At 37.3% G+C, this 21,744-nt stretch overlaps 2 protein-coding genes across 2 annotated transcripts; both read left to right on the top strand.

The window, feature by feature from the left end:
* The first annotated feature begins 4,123 nt into the window (after positions 1–4,123).
* LOC110872720 (chloroplast envelope quinone oxidoreductase homolog) lies at positions 4,124–6,074 on the top strand. Its single transcript, XM_022121586.2, has 4 exons — positions 4,124–4,258; positions 4,739–4,880; positions 4,978–5,060; positions 5,255–6,074. Exons 1-4 carry the CDS (start codon positions 4,193–4,195, stop codon positions 5,954–5,956), a joined length of 993 nt encoding a protein of 330 aa, XP_021977278.1. The 5' UTR covers positions 4,124–4,192; the 3' UTR covers positions 5,957–6,074.
* Positions 6,075–14,020: 7,946 nt separating this feature from the next.
* LOC110872725 (chloroplast envelope quinone oxidoreductase homolog) lies at positions 14,021–16,228 on the top strand. Its single transcript, XM_022121588.2, has 4 exons — positions 14,021–14,222; positions 14,946–15,087; positions 15,185–15,267; positions 15,413–16,228. The coding sequence occupies exons 1-4, from the start codon at positions 14,157–14,159 to the stop codon at positions 16,112–16,114; spliced, it is 993 nt and encodes a 330-aa protein (XP_021977280.1). The 5' UTR covers positions 14,021–14,156; the 3' UTR covers positions 16,115–16,228.
* Positions 16,229–21,744: the final 5,516 nt, after the last annotated feature.

Here is a 21,744-nt window from a genome sequence, read left to right as displayed (position 1 = left end):
ATTTGGTTTCCATTATTCTCATTATTCTGGTTTTCCTGATTTATTTTGTTGTCCATCTGAATTGTGAATAATTGGCAAGTATTAATTATCACAGAATAATTTAATACAATTACTCATACACATTCACACAAACAAGTTGGTCAAAACGTCGATCATTGCGACTTTTACTCTTTTCTATACATATATGCATCAGTTACATACTATAACTGGAATCAATTATACTAGTAGTTATGCATCCGTGTATATATATATATATATATATATATATATATATATATATATATATATTTCTTTTTTTATCAAAGTACAAAATTACACATATATCTAGGCATTATTCTAAGTGCCGTTTATCCAGTACTGCATTTCTCGCTCATCATATTTCCAAGCTAGTTTTTCTCCTATCTCTCGAATTCTATTCCTTTCATTTACTAAATCTTCTCCATACTGGTGGGTCTAATGGTTCAGGATGAGGTACGGGTTCCTCGTAAGGGTCTGCGCTATTCATCTCGAAAAATGTTCTATCAGTATCCCTCCACGGATCATGTTCTAAAGGCATTGGTTCGTTGGGAGTATATAGGGTTGAGTATGACCTATTGTCGTCAAACCATGGATCATATTGTAAAGGCTGTGGGGGTGGGATTCTAGGTAACTCGTTGGGGTCAAATGCAAGTATTGGGAATTGGTTTGCTTGGTTGGGTTCTAGCATTTCTTGGTCTGGGAATAAAGGTAACAGTGGCGGTTCGGCTACTTGGTTTAGGTTAGCATCTACTGCAGTAGTAGCTAACATGTGGAAATTGGCCAGATGTCTATCTAGTTCCTCTTCCCAAGGTGGCCTATTGACTGTCTCCTGAATCTATGCATTTGCTTCCCTATTAGCCCTGACTATTGCTCTCTGCTATTGTAACTTCTTCATTCTTTTTCTTCTCTCGTGTGCTATTTTATTAAACCAACCTCTCTTTTTAGTAGTAAAAGGTTCCTCAGATTGTGCCTTAAATATAAATTTCCCTTCCTCAGTATCGGCTGAGTATCCTTAGGGATTAGGTTGAGATGATGTTCCCTCATCTTTTGGTGAACTATCTAAATGACGATAAACGTCCGACGTTCCTTGATCACTCATACTGTAAACTAACAAATAGTCAAATTACACCAAACACATAATCACGTAAGTTATTTCCTAACACAGAATTTAGGTGTCAGCAGAACACTTCTTTGGTTTAAACCAGTGGCTGTAGCTCTGATACCACTCTCTGTCGCAGCCCCCGACCCCTACCCCGGGAGCGGGCGCTGCGTTTTAAAAACATTTTCCAGTGGCTGTAGCTCTGATACCACTTTTTTCCAAGCCTTCAGTTCTCTCCAGCTGGCTTATATTGGCTTTCACATTGTGTTACCTGAAATGCGTTTTAAAAGCATTTTATCAGCAAGAAATACTGGCAAGTACATTCCATTTTGTAAAGCATCAATTGTTTACACATTACAGTATTAAGGGTGATTACAATGTTTATATCTACACAATTACTCGGTCAGTACGTGTCACTCGACGGATCTGTGACTATGTTCATATCACACATTAGATACTCGTGCCCAATTGTGAAGTTTATCAAGTACTGTATACAAACCCTATAATACTGGCAGCAATTGTAGAATTACAAAGACTTAATCACTGTAATTGTATTTAAAAACATTTGAGGTGTTGGTAAAACATTTTGACTCACAAAAATGTACTCTCAAATAGTGAGAAAAAGTGAATGTACTTACATTGTTGACTTAGGTGATACTACTATAGCTTCCTGGTGATTCTCCTGGTTATTATCTATTAAAATTAAATAATGCACGCGTGTTAGTAAACTAACCCAAATCACATTAACCGTACAACTCGAGACAGAATTCCAATGACTGAGTCGGGCAGAGCCGACATGTTGATTCACGTAGAATACCGAAAATTGGGTTTTCACACACAAAACACTCACTAGTGAATTGGGAGAGAAAAATGACTTTTCATATAACTCAAAACTGATTAGCTTCCTCCCATTACAATCATATAAATAACAACGGAAATTAAAAACGGGCCTCAGAAAACAATTGGGCCAAAAGCTAGAGCAAAATAAAAGTCCACCAAAAGCAGTAAAAAACATAAAAAGATAAATAACTTTTAGAAATAAGCGTTTTTAGTCCCGAACGATGACCCAAACCGTTGCACGCCCAAAACGGACCCCCGTAGCCCAAGCTAGAGTCATTTTAGTGAAGCCCCTTTTGTCATACGTTCTTGGGCCTCCAAATACAAGATGGCCCGCTGCTCCTCACTTGGGCCCGCATCAAATCCTCTCATGACAGGTATCGTCAAATTGGTTTCGATTTGACACAATATGACTCATATCATGACAGGTATGTTTAATCAGGGCTCATTACAGCACAAGAGTCCTATCAGGCCCCTGCGAGGCATAGCTCGATGAACGAGTCCGATCATCTTCGTATGCGAGAACCCACATTCATCAATGAGATTGTGAAGGACTCTGTACAAAGGAGAGGAAGGGGCAAAGATTCACAAAGCTTATCAATACAAATGACTCAACCTTTACCTTTCTTGCACGCTCCGTAACTCAACATCTTTCATTATTAAAAGATCTCATGATGTCCAGGCGGATGGGAATTTTGGTTTTCGATGTATGGCTACGGGATTATTGCTTCATAAGATGGTGTGGCCGTTAACCCGTCGTGAATTTCTTGGCGAATTTAATCGACACCATGATTTATACCAAAGGATTAACGTTATTGCTAATGCTAACAAATGGAATATCATCTTTTACTTAATAAGCGACATTGGTGTGCTACATTTTTCCCCTTATTTGAAAAAGTCGAAGCTCATCTCCCTCATCAAATCATTCAATGCCTAGCCCATCAGGTTATTGGCAGCAAATAAGGCATTCACAAGCAGAGAGTTGGGCAACCATGAATAAGAACCGGTATAGAACGATATAACCAGAAGGTTGATTTATAAAACTATAGGTTATGTGGATATATGGACGTTATAATTGTATATATTGTTTAATGAAAATCGCTTATTTATTATCATTTTACAATCGTTTTGAATGTTAACCAAGTTATAATCGTTATACCCCGGCCCTAACTGCTTAGTTACAATCGTTTAATACTAATTAACCACGTTGTAATAATCGTTTAATGCTAACGGTGAAGTTATAATCGTTTAACCAAAACCGTTTGATTTTAATAGTATGTAAACAAAAAAACAAATGTATACGAGCCGTATAGGGTTATATGACTCATACACGTGGAAAAAAAGGGGTCGAATAATGCTCATACAATACGACCAATAAAAAATCCTATAGGCATGTATAGAGTTATACAAGTCTTATAGGTGCTTTTGGGTCGTATAATATCATATATGACCCATTTGTTGATTATTCACTTTTCACTGTCTGGTTTTTTTTAGGCATTTCTGGCGTTCTTGGATGGTTCTTGAATCTTTCGTTACGTTTCATATGGTTTTCATCACATCAGGTAAGTTTCAATAACCCGTTAGTAGAATACGATTTGTGATAGCATAACTATTTTCGTAACTTGTTAATTATCATATCAAATAGCGTAGAATTGCATAATGACCGTAGTAGGATTGATTGAAATTTTGGGAAAAAAAAAACAAAAACTTAAACATTTGTCTATACGAGTCGTATAATGCATATACGACTCGTATAGCTTGAACTTTTTTTAAATTGTATTTTGTCTTTTTTATTCCGTATACGATCGTATAAACGTTTTTGTTACTTTATTCAAATACCGTATGCGACTAGTAGTTAGTTTATTCTAAAACCGTATACAAGACGTATAATGCTTATCGACTTGTCGTTACTTTGTTATAATTGCTTAACGGTTTCAACATCCTATTTGCTTTCTAGAATGTTGTAAAAAAAGCATTCTAGATTTAGGTTATATATATGTTTGAATCGAATACAAGGCTTTCTTCTGGTGATTCGATTTCATATTACAAAACTATTAAAATAGCAATCACAGCATAAAGCGTGAAAACGCGTTGAAGAAAGTAAAAACACGTAGTGCATGACGAATCTTAAATCAATTATAAATATCGTACACTAGTACCACCCAATTCAACATCATTTCAAATAGATTGTTGTGTTAATTTTGCGAACAGCTCAGAAAGTTTGATAGACAACTGAATATGACCAGAAAAGTGATGCATGCGGTTTGGTACACTGGCTACGGCGGAGGTGCCGCCGGTTTGAAGGTGATTCAACATCATTTCTACTAAATTGTTGTGTTAATTTTGCTTATTTAACTGTATCATTTCAGACCTATATTTACCCTACTAAGGCCAGAGGGTGTGGGGGGCGCCACCACCGCCAGCTCACCAACTATGGCGCCGCCGGCGCTATACCCCACACCAAGCACTTCAAGGAGGGGCGCTATAGAGGTGTCCGCCATCATGTTAACGGGAGGAAGGGGGTGTTCAGGTGGGGCCCATTTGTTTTGCACCAATCAAATTTTTTTTTTTAATTTTGATTAATAGGGGGCTCCATCCCACACCGTGCAAATTAAAGGGGGCGTTATGGCTGACGTGGATCCTACGTGGTGCTTACGTGTCTTGATAAAGCCCCTAGGGGCTCCATCCCACACCCTCCAGCCTAAGCTCGAGCTCGGCTCGGCTCGTCATGCTTTTATGAAGCTAGAGTCAATACTGTTATTTATATGTTTTAGTGTTTTACAGCATGTTGAAATCCCTATCCCTGCTCCTTGCAAAGATGAGATTCTGATGAAAGTAGAAGCAGCAAGCATAAACCCAATTGACTGGAAGATACAGAACGGCTTTGCACGCCCGGTTTTACCCAAAAAGTTTCCTTTTATACCACGTAAGTTTGATAGTTGATACTTTAATGACAATCATAACTTAGCTTCTCATTTCTTAAGGATTAATAATAACTAAATATGATTGTTTGTTTGGATCAGTTAGCGATGTGGCAGGAGAAGTTGTGAAAGTTGGACCCGGTGTAAAGAAGTTTAAAGCTGGTGACAAAATTGTTGCAACTCTTGTGAGTTTCATCTTTCTGATTTGCGAGATTTTGTTTCAGACTTGTTCTTATAGGATGTGGCAAGTTGGGTTGGGTCGACCCGTCAACATTTATTAAATATTATTGCGAAAAACAAGATACCAAAACGATTTAGGAAGTTGCATACATAAAAAAACATGCCTTTATTGACTTTAAACCTGTTTGCATGGGTGAAGGGGGGTCCGAGTGCAGGTGGAGGGCTAGCCGAGTATGTCGTGGCTAAAGAAAGCTTAACAGTTCCAAGACCGCGAGAAGTATCGGCTGCAGATGGTGCGTGTCTAGGCATTGCAGCATGTGCCGCCCTGCACTCACTTACTGTAACCGGTGGGCTAAAACTGGAAAAAACAAAACCACGAACCAACGTCCTAATAACTGCCGCTTCTGGTGGTGTGGGTCACTATGCAGTCCAGCTAGCAAAACTCGGTAACACCCACGTGACCGCAACATGTGGGGCGCGCAACATCCATTTTGTTAAAAGTTTAGGAGCCGATGAGGTTCTGGACTATAGGACCCCAGAAGGAGCTGCTCTCAAAAGCCCATCGGGCCAGAAATATGACATAGTGGTCAATTGCACCACTGGTATCCCATGGTCAACTTTCAAGCCCAACTTGAGCCCAACTGGGAAGGTAATTGATATAACCCCGAGTGGTGGTACATTTTGGAATTGTGCAGTGCAAAAGCTAACTTTTTCGAAAAAGCAAGTTACACCGTTACTTGTGAATCCAAGTGCCCAAGAGATTGGTTTTCTTGTGAAGTTGGTAAAAGAAGGGAAATTGAAAACCGTTATCGACTCGAGATACCCTTTAAGTCAGGCTGAAGCGGCTTGGGCCAAGAGCATTGAGGGCCATGCCACTGGGAAGGTGGTTGTCGAGCTGTAAAATAAGAGCGAATAAAGTTATCTCGATCGTGATGTTATGATTTGGATTGTACTCGTATTGATGTATTTGTCTTTTATGTTAAAGAATTCTGGTTTATAAAAAATTTCATTCTGTGTTTCTGTGTGTATGTGGATATATATATATATATATATATATATATATAGTATTATTATTCAACTTGCGATGTCTATCACTCTGACCTTTAATCATCGTGACATATTTAACCAAGTGAATATGTTGACAAGTTTACAATAGTGTCATTAAATAAATCAATTTTAAGTAGAGAATTTTTAAATTATATAAAAAGTTGTATGTGCATCAATATGTGATACATAATAATATCTTTATCGGTACATTTTTGAGAGTTTTCGTGTCTATGTGGTAGCACCCTTCACAAGGGCATGGATCAGGGGCGGAGCTTAGTGGGACATAATCGTATCTACTGAAATCATATATGTAACGAAGTACCTATCCTCGTTTCTACTCCTGAAAGGTCTACATACATCAGTATGTACCAGTCCCAATAGATCCTTAGCTCTTTCACCGTCATTAGTAAAAGGTGCTTTGGTTAACTTCTCACTTAAACATGCATATGTCAGAAGAATCTTTGCTAGGATTCCTTATGTTTGCATTTTCTTGACACGATTCTTGTTTATGTGTCCAAGTCTACAATGCCGTAGATACGAATCGTTGAAATCTAATTTATTACGTTTGGAGATATTGTATAATATGTTATTGGATTGGGCCTTTATCTCATAGATTCCACTATGTAGCTTGGCATCAAAGTAAAACAACTCTTTATAATATGCGGAAATATAATTATCAATAAAAGCATATCGAAATCCTGTTGTTTTAAAGCAGAAACATAAATAATATTCCTACAGCCTTCACGCTAACTCTTTGACCATTACCCACATGAAGTTCCAAATCTCCCTGCTTCAGCTTCTTAGCCTTCCTTAGTCCCTGCAAATTGTTACATATGTGAGAACCACATCCGGTTTCAAACACCCAAGATTTGCTAAAAAAGGAAAAAGTTTTAATAACGTGCATACCTAAAGATCCGGATTTTGAAGCCTTCTTTTTCTTTAGCTCAGCTAGGTACTTAGGGCAGTGCATCTTCCAGTGTCCGCCTTCAACACAATAAAAGCATTTAGCACCCTTCGGAGGATTCTTGCATAAGGCAACAAAATTTCCTTTGCCCTTAGTTCCCTTGCCCTTACCGCCCTTCTTCTTGGAACTAGGTTTCTTAATTCGACCCTCCTTGATCATCAACACATCCCCGGTTTCTTGGGTATATTACCCTCAACAGTTTTAAGCATCATATGCAGCTATAGGGTAGTCTTATCCCAACCATTCATATTATAGTTCAAAATGAACTGGTCATATGACTTGAGCAGCAAGTTGAGGATCAAATCCCCAACTAGCTCAGTGCTTAATGGAGTCTCAAGATGAGTGACACGTGGTTAAAAATCTTTAGTTTCTCGTATTTAAATTTGTGTTCTTATGTGAATTTAAGTTCTCGAATGCTCTACTTTGATACGGTTTGTGTTTTGCAGGCCTAGACAAGTTTAAAGAGCATTTCAAGAGCTAAACATGGCTTTAGATTGGAGCTAGGTGGACTCGGAGGGAAGAAGCGGTGAAAACGGACATTTTTTTGTGGAATCACGTTGGCGAAATCCTTTAAAGGTATCACCGACGCCGTTGGTGCGTGTCGGAGGGGCGTAAACAGCCAATTGCATTGTCAATTACACAAATCGTGTTGATGACGCCGCTGCCGTGCATCGCCGACGCCAACATCTAGTCAGCACATCGCAATTTGGTCAAACTTCGTCATAGCTCAGGATTTTAGCAATTAAAGATTGTAATTCGAATATGGGGGTGTTACATAATCATCATTCTTCATTCCTTAATCATTATCCATCATCACACAACTCTCTAATCACCAAGAAAGACCGAAATAACAAGATTCCATGGTGTTTTCTTTTCGTTTATCATCCGGAATTCAAGTTTCATTAGCCATGAGCGGCTAATCCTCTAGGGTTTCACCCCAGTGTAGATCTTGTATGGTTTTAGGATCTTGAACATTATATTTAGTTGTTAATAATTGTGTATTGCATTTGGATGTTTGAATATTTGTGTTAATTGTAATGATCTTGTTTGGAATTCAATATTGTCGAAATATGCTCACACCTTTGACTTTGTGAAATAAATTTGGTTAATTGTGCCTTGACATGAGATTAAGGTTTACATGTTCTTGAATAACGAAACACATTCTTGTTTACCTTTTGGTGTTGATAGTTATTGGCGCCTAAGTCTTGAAACACTAAACCCGTTAACACCAGATTGTGATTTTGATTACAATCTAATCACATAGAGAAACCCAGGTCTTATGATTTCGAACCGGGTGTGAACCTTGTTACCAATCATTGTTTTTAATGGAAGAATGTCTTTAGGCAACCAAAGTGGTGGAGATGATTTGGGTGCCAAGTTAGATTGCTTATGAAGGTGGTGAAAGAATCTAATGGCAACATCAAGGAGATGAAAAGGGTGAACGAGGTGAGAGATAAGTCTCATGAGGCATTGGCTAAGTAAGTGGGTCAACTTGCGGAATAGATGGCTCAACTAAGAAAAAGAGGAGGAAAGCTTCCAAGTGATACTACCATGAACCCGCAACATCAAGGGCCAAGCTCGAAGAACACACATAATATGCTGATAAACAGGGTTAGTATTCTTCGCAATGGTAAGATAATTGATAATGAAGTTGAGCCACCATCACCCCAATTGGTTGAATGGGTGGTGGAAAACATGAGTGATGGAAGTAAGAGTGAAAAAGAAACGTGTCAAAATAATAAGTTTTCTGAAAAATTAATAATGGAACCCGTCGAAATCAAACAAGCCCCAAAAGCTAAGGGAAAGGGTGTGGAGTGTAATACCGCCTCTTATCCTGAAACTTTGTTGGAGCCCTCTAAAAAGGTGGTTAAGAAAAGGGGTCCATAACAAGAAAAGATGTAGGGAGTTTTTAACTAAGTAATATTAATAAATTCCCAACCTCGATGAGTTAAGGAATAACATCAATAATGATTACCCATTTAGTTTCTTGGGACATCGATAACCGGATCGAGTTAATGTTCATACTTACCACACCGGCGAGAATGAATTTTTTGGCAACGGGGATGACAACGGTTACGATAGGAACACTATCTTTTGGAGCCAAAATTATGGCTTCAAATTTATAAAACTGCGAGTACCTTACAATATATATATATATATATATATATATATATATATATATATAATGTATATAAGAAAGAGAATATGAAGATGTTGAAAATTAAGAATTTTTTTAACTTTTAGTGCTTCTATCTATACTACTATCAGCATCTATATATCACAACTCTTTAAGAGTTTTACATCCTCACATGATCCCCACCGTCCAAATCCCACTTCTCAGATCAATGGCCCAGAATCATGATCCGTGTCACTCTACACCAAACAATGAGCACATCCTCCAACAAACTACATAGCCAAAATCCCCTCCAGATACTTCACACCCCACTCATTCAAACTCTCAAATCTCACCTTTTCTTCACATATAGTCCACCCACGTTCATTCTCTCACTCAACAACAATGGTACCAAAGGCTGACGATAAGAAACCAACGATAGAGAAGAAACCTTTTATTCACTCACCACTACTCCTCAAAAATTCGGTTAAAACATCTGAACTCATTTATTAACGATAATGGTATCTGAGCAAGGTGATGGGATCATGAACTCGTTTATCAACGATGTTTTGAGAAGGCTGCTCAGGAAGCTGCTTGAAAGGCATCACAAGAACAATACAGTTTGTCTAAGAAGATTCAGATTTCAGACTGTTGTGTGGCTTGGTTTTGCATGGTGAGTTTGCAAAGCATGCGGGGTTTCTGAAGGTACAAAGGCGTTTAGTAAGTTTACGAGCTCTTAGAAAGGTTCGAGTAGGTGTTTGTGGTTTTCTTTGTTTTAGATCTGTAATTGGTTGTTTTGATGAAATGAAATTTATATGGGTGATGGATTTTGATTTTAGACTGTGAAATGTTTTGTAATTTTTTGTTTGTTGTATATAATCGGGTAATGCATGTTGGGTTTTTCTATACAGGTCTTTCACTTCAATAGTTAAGAGACAAAAATATGTGATGACATTCAAATGGCTCTATTCATTGTTATTGTTCTATTGTACCTATTTCTTCAGTTGTACTATGGATGTACATGTCGTTTGTAACTTCAAAGTGATTCCTGCGTAAATAAAGTTTTATTCTTGGAATTCCATAGTCTGTTTCTTTAATCATTTATCTATGCTTTATCTAGATAAATAAAAGCTTAATTGTTGGTAAAAAAATTAGTAAGTATATCATCTAAGCATCATATGTGATGGATGATTATTTTCCTATGTCTATGTTCATATATTATAAATTCCGAATCAATAATCTTCCGTTATTTCCCCAAACTCACACACCTATGATTTCTTCGTGTAGAAGAACTAATCCATCCATCAACAACACTCGCGGGATTTCAAGTAAGAAAGCTTGCAAAACTATGAGCATACTCGATCCTTTTTTCCTTTTAGTCACTTTTGGGTGCAACATGTATACTATACAAAGTATACTTCACTTTGAAACTATTTTAAACAAACTCTATCCATTATTGAAACATGAAACTATGTGTGATGCTTGTTAATCTCGTATGCCATGTAAACTATTTGTGTTGATATATGCTCATTAACTTTGCTAGCCTACCTTAACAATTATAGCGCTATAGGATTAACGCACCGCCCATGAGACTTGGGGTATTGTTAAGTTAAACATGTTAACCTCCCGCGATACTTTGGGATAGGCAAAATTAAACGCGTTGGAAACTTGGGTTTGAACATATTGTTACACAATCTAAGCATACTACTAACTCGCATATTATGATTCATGTTGGATATGAGCAAATTTTTAGTCTATATTATTGAAGGGGTATGGTCCCAGATCTCACACCAACATGGCCGTGAGTGACCATTACCCTTATCATAAACCCCCACCGGCAAGAACTTATCTGTGTCCGTGCGGGCACGCGCGAACACAGCGGTCGAATCCAATCTGTCAAGTGATGGGAAGAAACAACAGCAGTTACCGCGAGCAACAGTCACCATAAGTGGCGATGCGGCCTAGCACCGCATCCCGCACATGTCTTGACCAGAGCAAGGACGCATAAACAATAGCAGTTACCGCGAGCAGCGATTCAGCCCCGCACTGCATCCTGCCCACGAGGCAAGTGGGACTGACACCACAGAGCAAGTGGCGCCAATGACAGTTGCCTGTCAGCCCACACGTAAGCAACAGACTGATACCGTAGTAGGACGTGGCTTCACCTCCATGACCGATAAGCCTGACACACCTGTATAGGGGTTGCGTGTTGTCAGTCTAGCCACTCAATTACCCTCCTTCACTCCTCGGCTATAAATACCCATCCCGGACCAGGTTTGTGGTAACGCTTATCAAACTCTCTCACTAATACTACTACCATCACACACTTTGCTTCTCAAGCAAATTACTGATTCTCACGCCGGAGAGTGGTAACAAGGAGCACCACCCACCCCTTCCTCCTTGTTACGAGTCATAGTGTGTTTCCCTTGTGCAGCAGACAGATTAGTGGATGATCCAACCACCGATCCTTGGAAAGAAGGGATTAACCCTACTTGACGAGACCAGTGAATTAACCTCTCTTGGTTAACCACCGTTTCATCAATTATGCTATGTAATCAAAGTTGTATGCTCGCCAACTTTTTGTTGATATATTTTAATACATGTTGCAGGTTGATAGTTTGATGATGATGCAATGAAGAACAAAGATTAGGTGGACTTAGATACACACCTAAATTTAATTTATCTTTTGATGTTATGTTTCGTTGAACTATGTTGTATTTCTTTGGAATCTTATATGACATTTAGTCCATTTATGAAAGTTGAATTTTAATTGTATTGTCACATAGTGTTATGACGTTTTGAGCAATTTGTTCATCTCATCCCGATGTTTCCGCCATCAGTTGGGGTGTGATAGTTAGTGTACCCTCATAGGGTCCCAAATTCATGAAATCCACAAGAGAGGTTAGAGTAGCACAAAGGGTTTCCACCAAATCATTCATAGAGGTGTTCGATTGGAGGGTGCAGATGCATAACTGAGTCCGGACCTTCCTCGCGAGGTTGGACCGCAACAAAAGGAACGCACATCTTAAGGTATGTTCCCCTTCGTCACATTAAAGGACACACGTCTCAAAGTGCGTCCCACCGAATGACGTCATCAAAGTCAACTAGTATAAATATCTCCACCAAGTACACCACAAGTACGATTTTCTGATACTTCGTCCATACTTTCTATCTCTAGCAAAATACTTATCCTCACGCCAGAGGGTGGTCGCAGAGTGGCCCTCCCACCTCTGCGACGAGCCTAACGGTTTGTTCTGTGTGCAGGTTCAGATCTCAAAGCTACTCAAAGGTCTAATCGTGGTCACTTAGTGTCCGGCCACTTTTTGGATCTTCAGAGAGAAAACAAAGCTATGGAGTCTGGATTAGATATTAAATCAGGAGGAATCAGAGGTTTTGGAGGGATTGGATGTGGGATTAACCCACGACTTCATGAATATTCTTTCATGTGGAAAGGAATCAGCCGTGATTTGAGAGAGAACTTTTAAATAGAGAAAGAAGATTTTTATATCTCAATGAGATTTCTTTTAATCTTGGGTTTTTGTATCGCCAATTTGTGTTAGGAATCTGGAGATGATGGTGGTGGTAGGTCGTTGTAATAATAATGAAACCATAGGGACGCATACTGCAAGAATAAAAAGGGTAGTTTGTTCTTTTAACCCAAAGTCAAACGTTCAAACTAACTTCCGTTTTACATAAGGGTGCATAGTGTTACATTTTACAAGCATGAGCGGGCATAATGTAAAAACTTATTATCTGTGAAGCAAATTGTTCCCACCATCAAACCACAAGGAGGCAAATTGCATTTAACTCAATATATAATACGAAGTGAACACATAAAATATATAGGGAACCCATTAAATAGGCTGCAACATGGTGCAAGTGGTAAAATATGTTGTGAACCCATTAAATTGATAGTCCAGTCGTCGCTGCAACCATGTAAATTGTCGACCTCACCGCAATACACGAATTTAGCACAAGTATACACATAATTAAGAGTGAACCCAAAAATAAAACATACAGTAAACCCATTAAATAAGCCGAAAATGGTGCAAGTGGTAAAACTCTTTTGTTTAGGCTTCCACTATTTCCACACCCCTAAAATCTTATTTTCACACCCCTATATGTATACGGTCCGTATAGAGTTATACGCGCCGTATAACTGATTGTGGCATAAAAAATGCCAGTGAATGCTTTTTTGTCCATGTATACGGGCCGTATAACATTATACGATCCGTATAGTATGTTATACGGCCCATATAATGTTCTACGATTCAAACCTTATATAATGCTATACGACCCATATAATGTTATACGACCTGTATAGAATGTTATACGACCTAATATTTTCTCTATGTATACGAGTCGGAAAACATTATACAAGCCATATAATATTATACAGCCTAATATTTTTCATGTTGAATTATTTTATACAGGACGTATAACATTGAAATTAAGATTTTGTGGTATGGGATTAATAGGACCCGTTTGTTTATAGGGAAAAGGTCACTAGCTAGTTCGTTGTTTTTATATTGTAATCAAAGTGCCACATCAATAAGTATTTTTCAAATTAAAATGAAAGAATCACAGCAGCACATCGAAGAATAAACAACAATGGGGTCCGATTTTGTTTTTCTTTGCTTTCAAGATTTAGCTTAACGGTTTCCAGATGTTGTTAAAAAAATTAGCTATCTAGATTAGGTTATATAGGTTTCAATCGAATAAAAGGTTTACTTCGGCTGTTTGCTTTCATCGAATAAAGGTTTTCTTCGGCTGTTTGCTTTCAAATTAAAAAATATTAAAATAGTAATCATCATATAAAGCGTGAAAACGCGTTAAAGAAAGTGAAAACTCGTAGTGCATCAGGAATCTTAAAAAGAAATCAATTATAAATTTCGCATTATTAGTACCACTACTTCAACATTATTTTCAATTTAGTGAGTTGGCGAACAGCTTAGAAAGTTGGATTGGCGACTGAATATGACTGGAAAAATGATGCATGCGGTTTGGTACACTCGTTACGGCGGAGGTGCTGCCGGTTTGAAGGTGAGGCAAACATCATTTTAGTTTTGCTTATTTAACTATATCATTTTCAGACCTATATTTGCTGCTTCAAAAATGTATATTTATATGATTCGAAGTTTTAGTTTTTACCATTATACACGTGTGGAATCATTGTATTTCTGGATAAATTGATAGAAAAACTTAAGACCGATTGATTAAGTATTTAGGTTAAATCTAGGACTTAACCTCTTAATCTCGGCTACAAAGTCCATTTTTTCTACGAAGTGTAAAAAGTCATAAAACACCATAACGTCAACCATAAAACACACTCAAAACCTATAGATAACAAAGTGAAGATTACTAAAACGCCATATTTGTGGGTTTTATGTTGTGTTTTGGATGATAAGGTTTTGATTATCGAATGACTAACATTAGTGTGTTTTATGTTGATTATCATGTGTTTTATATTCATAGTTCTACGATGGTGTGTTTGAAGTTTTTATGGACTGCTAAGGTTTGGATTTTGTGTTTTATTGATCTTCACTCTGTTATTTGTGGATTTTGAGTGTGTTTTATGATTGAAATTATGGTGTTTTATGTCTTTGTACACTTTCTAGGAAAAATGGAATTTGTAGTCGAACCCCACCCTATATATGTAATTTGTTGTGGCTCGTTTAGGCTCGCATGACAATGCACTGATTTTCTAAAATCATGCATGACATACAAGAGTCAATATGGTTATTTATATGCTTTAGTGTTTTACAGCATGTTGAAGTCCCTATCCCTGCTCCTCGCAAAGATGAGATTCTGTTGAAAGTAGAAGCATCAAGCATAAACCCAATTGACTGGAAGATACAGGACGGCTTTGCACGCCCTCTTTTACCCAAAAAGTTTCCTTGGATACCACGTAAGTTTGATAGTTGATACTTTGATGACAATCATAATTTAGCTTCTGATTTCTCAAGGATTAACCATAACTGGATATGATTGTTTGTTTGGATCAGTTAGCGATGTGGCAGGAGAAGTTGTAGAAGTTGGACCTGGTGTGAAGAATTTTAAAGCGGGTGACAAAATTGTTTCAACTCTTGTGAGTTTCATCTTTCTGATTCTCAAGATTTTGATTCTTACTGGTTCTTATTATTATGTAAAAGAAGATACCAAAACGGCTTAGGAATTTGTATGCATAAAAAAACATGCCTTTATTGACTTTAAACCTGTTTGCATGGGTGAAGGGGGGTCCGAGTGCGGGTGGAGGGCTAGCCGAGTATGCCGTTGCTAAAGAAAGCTTAACAGTTGCAAGACCACCAGAAGTATCAGCTGCAGATGGTGCGTGTCTAGGCATTGCAGCGTGCGCCGCCCTGCACTCCCTTACTGTAACCGGCGAGCTAAAATTGGAAAAAACAGAACCACGAACCAACGTCCTAGTAACTGCCGCTTCTGGTGGTGTGGGTCACTATGCAGTCCAGCTAGCAAAACTAGGTAACACCCACGTGACCGCAACATGCGGTGCCCGCAACATCGATTTTGTTAAAAGCTTAGGAGCCGACGAGGTTCTAGACTACAGGACCCCAGAAGGAGCCACCCTCAAATGCCCATCTGGCCAGAAATATGACCTAGTGGTCAATTGTACCACTGGTATCCCATGGTCGACTTTCAAGCCCAACCTAAGCCGAACTGGGAAGGTTATTGATATAACCCCAGGTGGTGGTACATTTTGGAATTGTGCAGTGCAAAAGCTAACTTTTTCGAAAAAGAAAGTTCTACCGTTACTCGTGTTTCCAAATGCGCAAGAGATTAGTTTTCTTGTGAAGTTGGCAAAAGAAGGGAAACTGAAAACCGTTATTGACTCAAGATACCCTTTAAGTCAGGCTGAAGCGGCTTGGGCCAAGAGCATTGAGGGACATGCCACGGGAAAGGTGGTTGTCGAGCTGTAAAATAAGTGCGTACAACATTATCTTGATCTCGGTGTTATAATTCATATTGTACTCGTATGTATTGATGTATTCGTCTTTTATGTTAAAGAATTCCATTTATAAAACTTGTCAATAGATATAGGATCATACTCATTTCAAAGTTTACATACAATAAACCAAAAAATTATGCTCAAATAATATTTGGTATATAAATTCTATACCTTAATAAATAAGTAACTAGTTGCATCATGTAGCACAACTTTGTGGGACTAAAAACCTCTTTCCCGTGTTTTATATCTTTACACAAAAATTTAAGAAAAAAAGGAATAATAATAAATCGTTAATGTTTTATTACTGAAAGTATTTATACAAAATTTCAATTATATCTTATCTCAAAATATTGTTTCATAACTCTTAAATCTCCATTACTAATTATTTAATATTTTCATTGTTCAACATACGGGTCTTTAACCTAGTAAAATATAAATGATTGGTTGTTAGAAGTATTTTTTAAAGTTGTTAATTTTTTTTGAAGTTATGAAGTGTATGTATATATAATTTGTATAAAAGTGACTAGTCAAATCCAAAGGTACATAGAATGTTAAAGGTACATAGAATGTTATTTGCAAATGAGATGTCTATCACTTTGTTGTAAAATAAATCAATTTTAAGTAGAGAATTTTTAAATCATATAAAAATTTGTATGTTGTGTATTTTTTGTGATACATAAGAATATCTTGAGTTGTTTTACCTAAATGCTGTCATCTTTAGAAATTTAATCACAACTAATGCCACTCTCAAAAATATTTCACAAATAATGCAAACTTCATTGTGAATGGGGATTTTGTTGTGGGTTGTAGCCTTGTCAATCTAAATCAGGGAACGTGTAAGGATTAAATCATTGGCCTAGGTACAAAAGCCATTGAGAATGGCGACTTCTGCACCTTTTGCGATTGTTAATGGCGAAATTTTAAAAGTTTTTACAACATGTTCTCTTAAAGCTGAACCAAAAGCTGAAAAGTCCCAACATTGCCTTTCATGATGGCGAATTCTGGTTATACTGCCATTCATAATGGCGAATTCTGCAGAAAAGCTTAAAAGTTCTTACAAAAAGCCATTCCAAATGGCGATTTCTGCATACAAAGTGCAAAAAAGCCATTAGAAACGGCGAAATCTGCAAAAGTTGTTACAAAAAGCCATTAACAATGGCGAATTCTGCAATGGAGAATCTGAAACTGTTGAGTTCTTAGAATTGTAAGGGTTTTTGGTGGGTGAGATAGGATTTGGTTGAAGGTTAAATTTTTCTTTATGCAAGTAACCGTTGATAATATTTCACTTCCATTGCAATCCTTGCAAGATATTCGCTGAAGGACATCTTTCGAGAAGGAAAACTAGATCTCGTATGGATAAAGCTCCAAAAGTTACTAAATTTTCCAAAGAAGTTCATGGTGCTCCTCCAGAAAGCTTTGTTTCCCGAGCTTGCTGAAGCCATGGGAAGCATAAAAACTTTGAAGAAAATGGCGTTGTTTTGGAGTAGGGTTGTTGTTGTCATATCACTTGTTCTTTTTTTGTTATGTTATTTTCATTTTTCAGTTTCTAGGAATGGCCTCTTCTCAGAGAAGATATCATTAAAGAAACGGAGGAATTTGTATTACGTACAGGAAGGTTGTATGTTTTTTGAATCTTAGGTAACATTTTTTTTAATAAATGATTAATGATTTTTTTTAATAAAATTTGAATTTTTTTTTTGTGGTCAGTGTTGGTGCAAGGTGTTCTCAGCTTCTTTCCGATATGCAGGCTTTCAAGGTGGATTTTTGACCGAAAAAAGGGGTTCATTTGAATGGCGTTTTAATTTTCTTTTTCTGTTTTTTACCTGCTAGATAATTAACAATGGCTTATGTTGGTACAAGTGTAGAATTCGCCATTACAAATGGTTTTTTATGCAGGATTTCAAAAAAAAAATCGCCATTACAAATGGCTATGGTAGCTTTACAAATGATTGAGGTCTTACATATTCTGATTATTCCTGCCACAAACCTGCATCTCATATCCATTTTGAATGGCTATGGCACTAATTGTGAAATACTTTTAGGAGTGGCATTAGTTGCCAAATATTTTCTCATATTGGCACTACTTCTATAAAAAAACTCGAATATCTTTAAAATTCACATCAATTTGGAAGTAGAAACATGATTTAGTTGAATAAATTTGGTATTTTCGAAGTGGACACAAGAAAAGGTTACCTGAGATCATGTTTAGCCTTTTTTATCTATAAAAAAGATAATCTGCTCCTTTTGAAAGTACCTATGGGCTGATTTTCTAGAATCATGCTTGACATACAAGATCAATATTGTTATTTATATGTTTTAGTGTATTACAGCATGTTGAAATTCCTATTCCTTCTCCTGGTCATGATGAGATTCTGATGAAAACAGAAGTAGCAAGCATAAACCCAATTGACTGGAAGATACAGAATGGCTTGTACTCCCTATTTTAGCCTGAAGCTTTCCTTTTAGAACAACTCAGTTGGTGAAAAGGAAAATTAAAAAACCTTATAAGCTCTGGGTCTCAGCTATTGGATTTACTTAAACATAACCAACCAATCCAGAACAAAAGTAATCAGGTGACGTGCGTTATCAACCGTTGCTCGACCTTCTTGATTCCTTGAGGGAAAAGATTATGGTACGACTAGACAAGAAAAGGAGGATTCTAAAGAAATGAAAGGGTACCCGTACATTAGTACCTAAGACTAAAAGTTATCTCAACCAAATCTCTAAGGTGACAGTAACGCTTTTTTGATTATTTTTTTACTTTATATAAAGGGAAAAGATCATATAGGAAGTTTACTTTGAATAAGAAGTGTAGGAAGCAATAATAACATGACACGTGAGAAATAATAAAAAACATAAGGAGGGGTATTTTAGTGAAACTCCTTTCTTCTATTATATTTATCTTTGTCTGTGAAGACTCGCTTACCAGTTGGTCCGAGCCTAACTGGATCAGAGCCTCAGAAGATCTTGACTGCTACCTGAAAGGTCACAACAAGAGAGAAAACACACCGTTAGCCTCGTCATAGGGAGGGGCTCTCTGTGACCAAGCTCGGGCGTGAGAATAAGTATGGGAGAATATGGAGTAAGTCAGGGAGAGAGAGTTTTTATCCAGTTCATGTGACTATGTGAGTGGGTTATTTGACAATATTACCCTTAGTGTAATTCAGCATCAATGCCACATGTCAACACCAAAATCGTTCTCACACTTTTCACTGTTTTACCTAAATCCTGACCATATATATATATATATATATATATATATATATATATATATATATATATATATATATATATATATATATATATATATAGGGGGCCGCTAAAATAAGAACCACCCCCAGTTGTAAGAACTGCGAGAACCACTATCAACCAATTAGATGCTGCCATTCAAAAGGGTAATTTGGTCATTTACCATTAAATGTCATTTCCATCTCTCTCTCTCCTCATTTATTATGTGCCAGACCCCCTTTCTCTCTCACCTTTTTAAATCCATCTCTCTCTCCTGAAACGCATCTCTCCAAACAAACACACACCCCGGTGAAACCCAAAGCCCCACCGCCACACCCCCCACTCTGGCGGTTACAGTTGATGTTGAAGCCCCTCATCCGCCGCCACACCCCCACTACGAATCTCTCTCTCTTCTACGACTCTCTCTCCCACTTTCTCCATTTTTCTTTGTTTGTAGGGGAAATCGGGATGGAAGGAGTGTGCAGATGTAGGATTAGTGGGTGTTTATGGTTTTTCTAAGAAAGAATGAAGAAGAAAGAGCAGGGGCGGAAGGCGGTGGTGGGGGCGGCGGAAGGCGGTGGTGGGGGCGGTGGTTTGGTGGGAGTTGTGCAGAGGCGGAAGGCGGTGGTGGTTTGTGGGGAGACGGTTGTGCGAGGTGGTTGGTCGGCCCCCATCGCCTGAAAACGAACCGATTAGTGTTCTTGAATTTTGGGTCTTTTTGTGATTCTTGATGATTTGCCTAAAGGTTCGTTTTGTTTCTGTTTTGATTGGGGTTCTTTGATTAAAAAAAAATGGGTTTTTTTTCTGCTTGAAGTTTGGTGGGTTTTGATTATTTTGGTGGGTTTTGTAAAAAACAGTGGTTGAAGTGGGTTTTGATATGTTGAGTGATGTTCATGTTGCTTTTGCTGGGTTTTGTTTGAATGATGTTCATGTTCATGTTTTGTGTGAATGATGTTCATGTTCCTTCTGTGGGTTTTAATATGATCAATGGTGATTTGTGAATTTTTTGAATGTTTGAACAGGTTACCTTTTGTTGGGTTTTGTTTGAATGATGTTCATGTTTCCTTTTGAATGTTTAAATCGGTTGAATCTGGTGCCTTATTTAATCGGCCGTGATGATGCAAAAAAAAACGGACGATGGCGCGGCAAAGATGGTGGAGGGTAGGTTTTTGAACCCGCAACCTGTTGGTGCATCGGTCTTTCAACTTCGTCTTGCATCGAGTCTTGTATAGAGCTAGTTAGATCAGGGCGCGAAAAACAAGATAGTGAGAATTAGTGGAGATTTCGCTTGAAATCACAAAGTTCTGATTCCGCTCGAGATAACAAGCTTATTCCGCTTGAAATTAATTGTGGTTATTCCACTTGAAATGAACATTGTCATGTTCAAGCGGAATCTGATCTCCTATAAATAGATCATTTCGAGCGGAATCAAACAACATTCTTCCGGTTTTGCAACGAAGTGCTGCCGAAGTGTCATCACACTGTAAAAGTCATTTTATCAATCAAATAGACAGTTTAAAGTGATATAGTTGCTGAATTGACCTCAGTTTGTCTATTTCCACTGTTCAAACTGAGCAAAACTCTTCTGAACGACTCATTCGGGTCCGAATACGATCCTACAAGTGGTATCAGAGCCAAAACTTTTCAAAAACCGGCGCGTAAAACGTAAAAAAACGTTAACGTACAAAAACCGACGCGTAAAACGTAAAAAACGTTAACGTAAAAAACCGGCGCGTAAAACGTAAAAAAACGGCGCGTAAAACGTAAAAACGTAAAAAACGTAAAAAACCGGCACGTAAAACGTAGAAAACCGGCACGTAAAACGTAAAACGTAAAACGTAAAAAACCGGCACGTAAAACGTAGAAAACGCGGCGTAAAAACGGCGCGTCAAAAAAACGTAAAAAGTTTAACGTAAAACTTAAATTGTAAAAAGTATAAAATATCTTTAAAAATAATCTGAATTTAAAAATGTTTTTAATAAAAAAATTATGTTTAAAAAATAAAAAGTAATATAATAATACAAAAAACTAATAAAAAACAATAAAGACAAAAAGACAAAATAGAGTCATTTTACTAAATTACCCTTTTGGATTATAATATTAAAAATATAATAAGACAAAAAACATTTAATATTATTTTTAGTTACTTTTAATCTCGTTCATTGATCTTGAAGATCTAATGGCTAGAAAGTAGTTCTCTTGGTTCTTACAATTGGAGGTGGTTTTCATTTTAGCCGTCCCATATATATATATATATATATATATATATATATATATATATATATATATATATATATATATATATATATATATATATATATATATATATATATAGGGAAAGGATCTATAGAAAACTTATTTGTAGTAAGAAAA

Source organism: Helianthus annuus, chromosome 1, assembly GCF_002127325.2.
Source record: "Helianthus annuus cultivar XRQ/B chromosome 1, HanXRQr2.0-SUNRISE, whole genome shotgun sequence".
Taxonomy (NCBI): domain Eukaryota; kingdom Viridiplantae; phylum Streptophyta; class Magnoliopsida; order Asterales; family Asteraceae; genus Helianthus; species Helianthus annuus.
This window is presented reverse-complemented; position numbering and strand designations above follow the sequence as displayed.

Coding starts and splice junctions, on each gene's coding strand:
- LOC110872725 (XM_022121588.2), top strand. CDS start 14,157: ATGACTGGAAAAATGATGCATGCGGTTTGGTACACTCGTTACGGCGGA. Junction 14,223..14,945: donor GAGGTGCTGCCGGTTTGAAG/GTGAGGCAAACA, acceptor AGTGTTTTACAG/CATGTTGAAGTCCCTATCCC. Junction 15,268..15,412: donor ACAAAATTGTTTCAACTCTT/GTGAGTTTCATC, acceptor GCATGGGTGAAG/GGGGGTCCGAGTGCGGGTGG.
- LOC110872720 (XM_022121586.2), top strand. CDS start 4,193: ATGACCAGAAAAGTGATGCATGCGGTTTGGTACACTGGCTACGGCGGA. Junction 4,881..4,977: donor AAAGTTTCCTTTTATACCAC/GTAAGTTTGATA, acceptor TGTTTGGATCAG/TTAGCGATGTGGCAGGAGAA. Junction 5,061..5,254: donor ACAAAATTGTTGCAACTCTT/GTGAGTTTCATC, acceptor GCATGGGTGAAG/GGGGGTCCGAGTGCAGGTGG.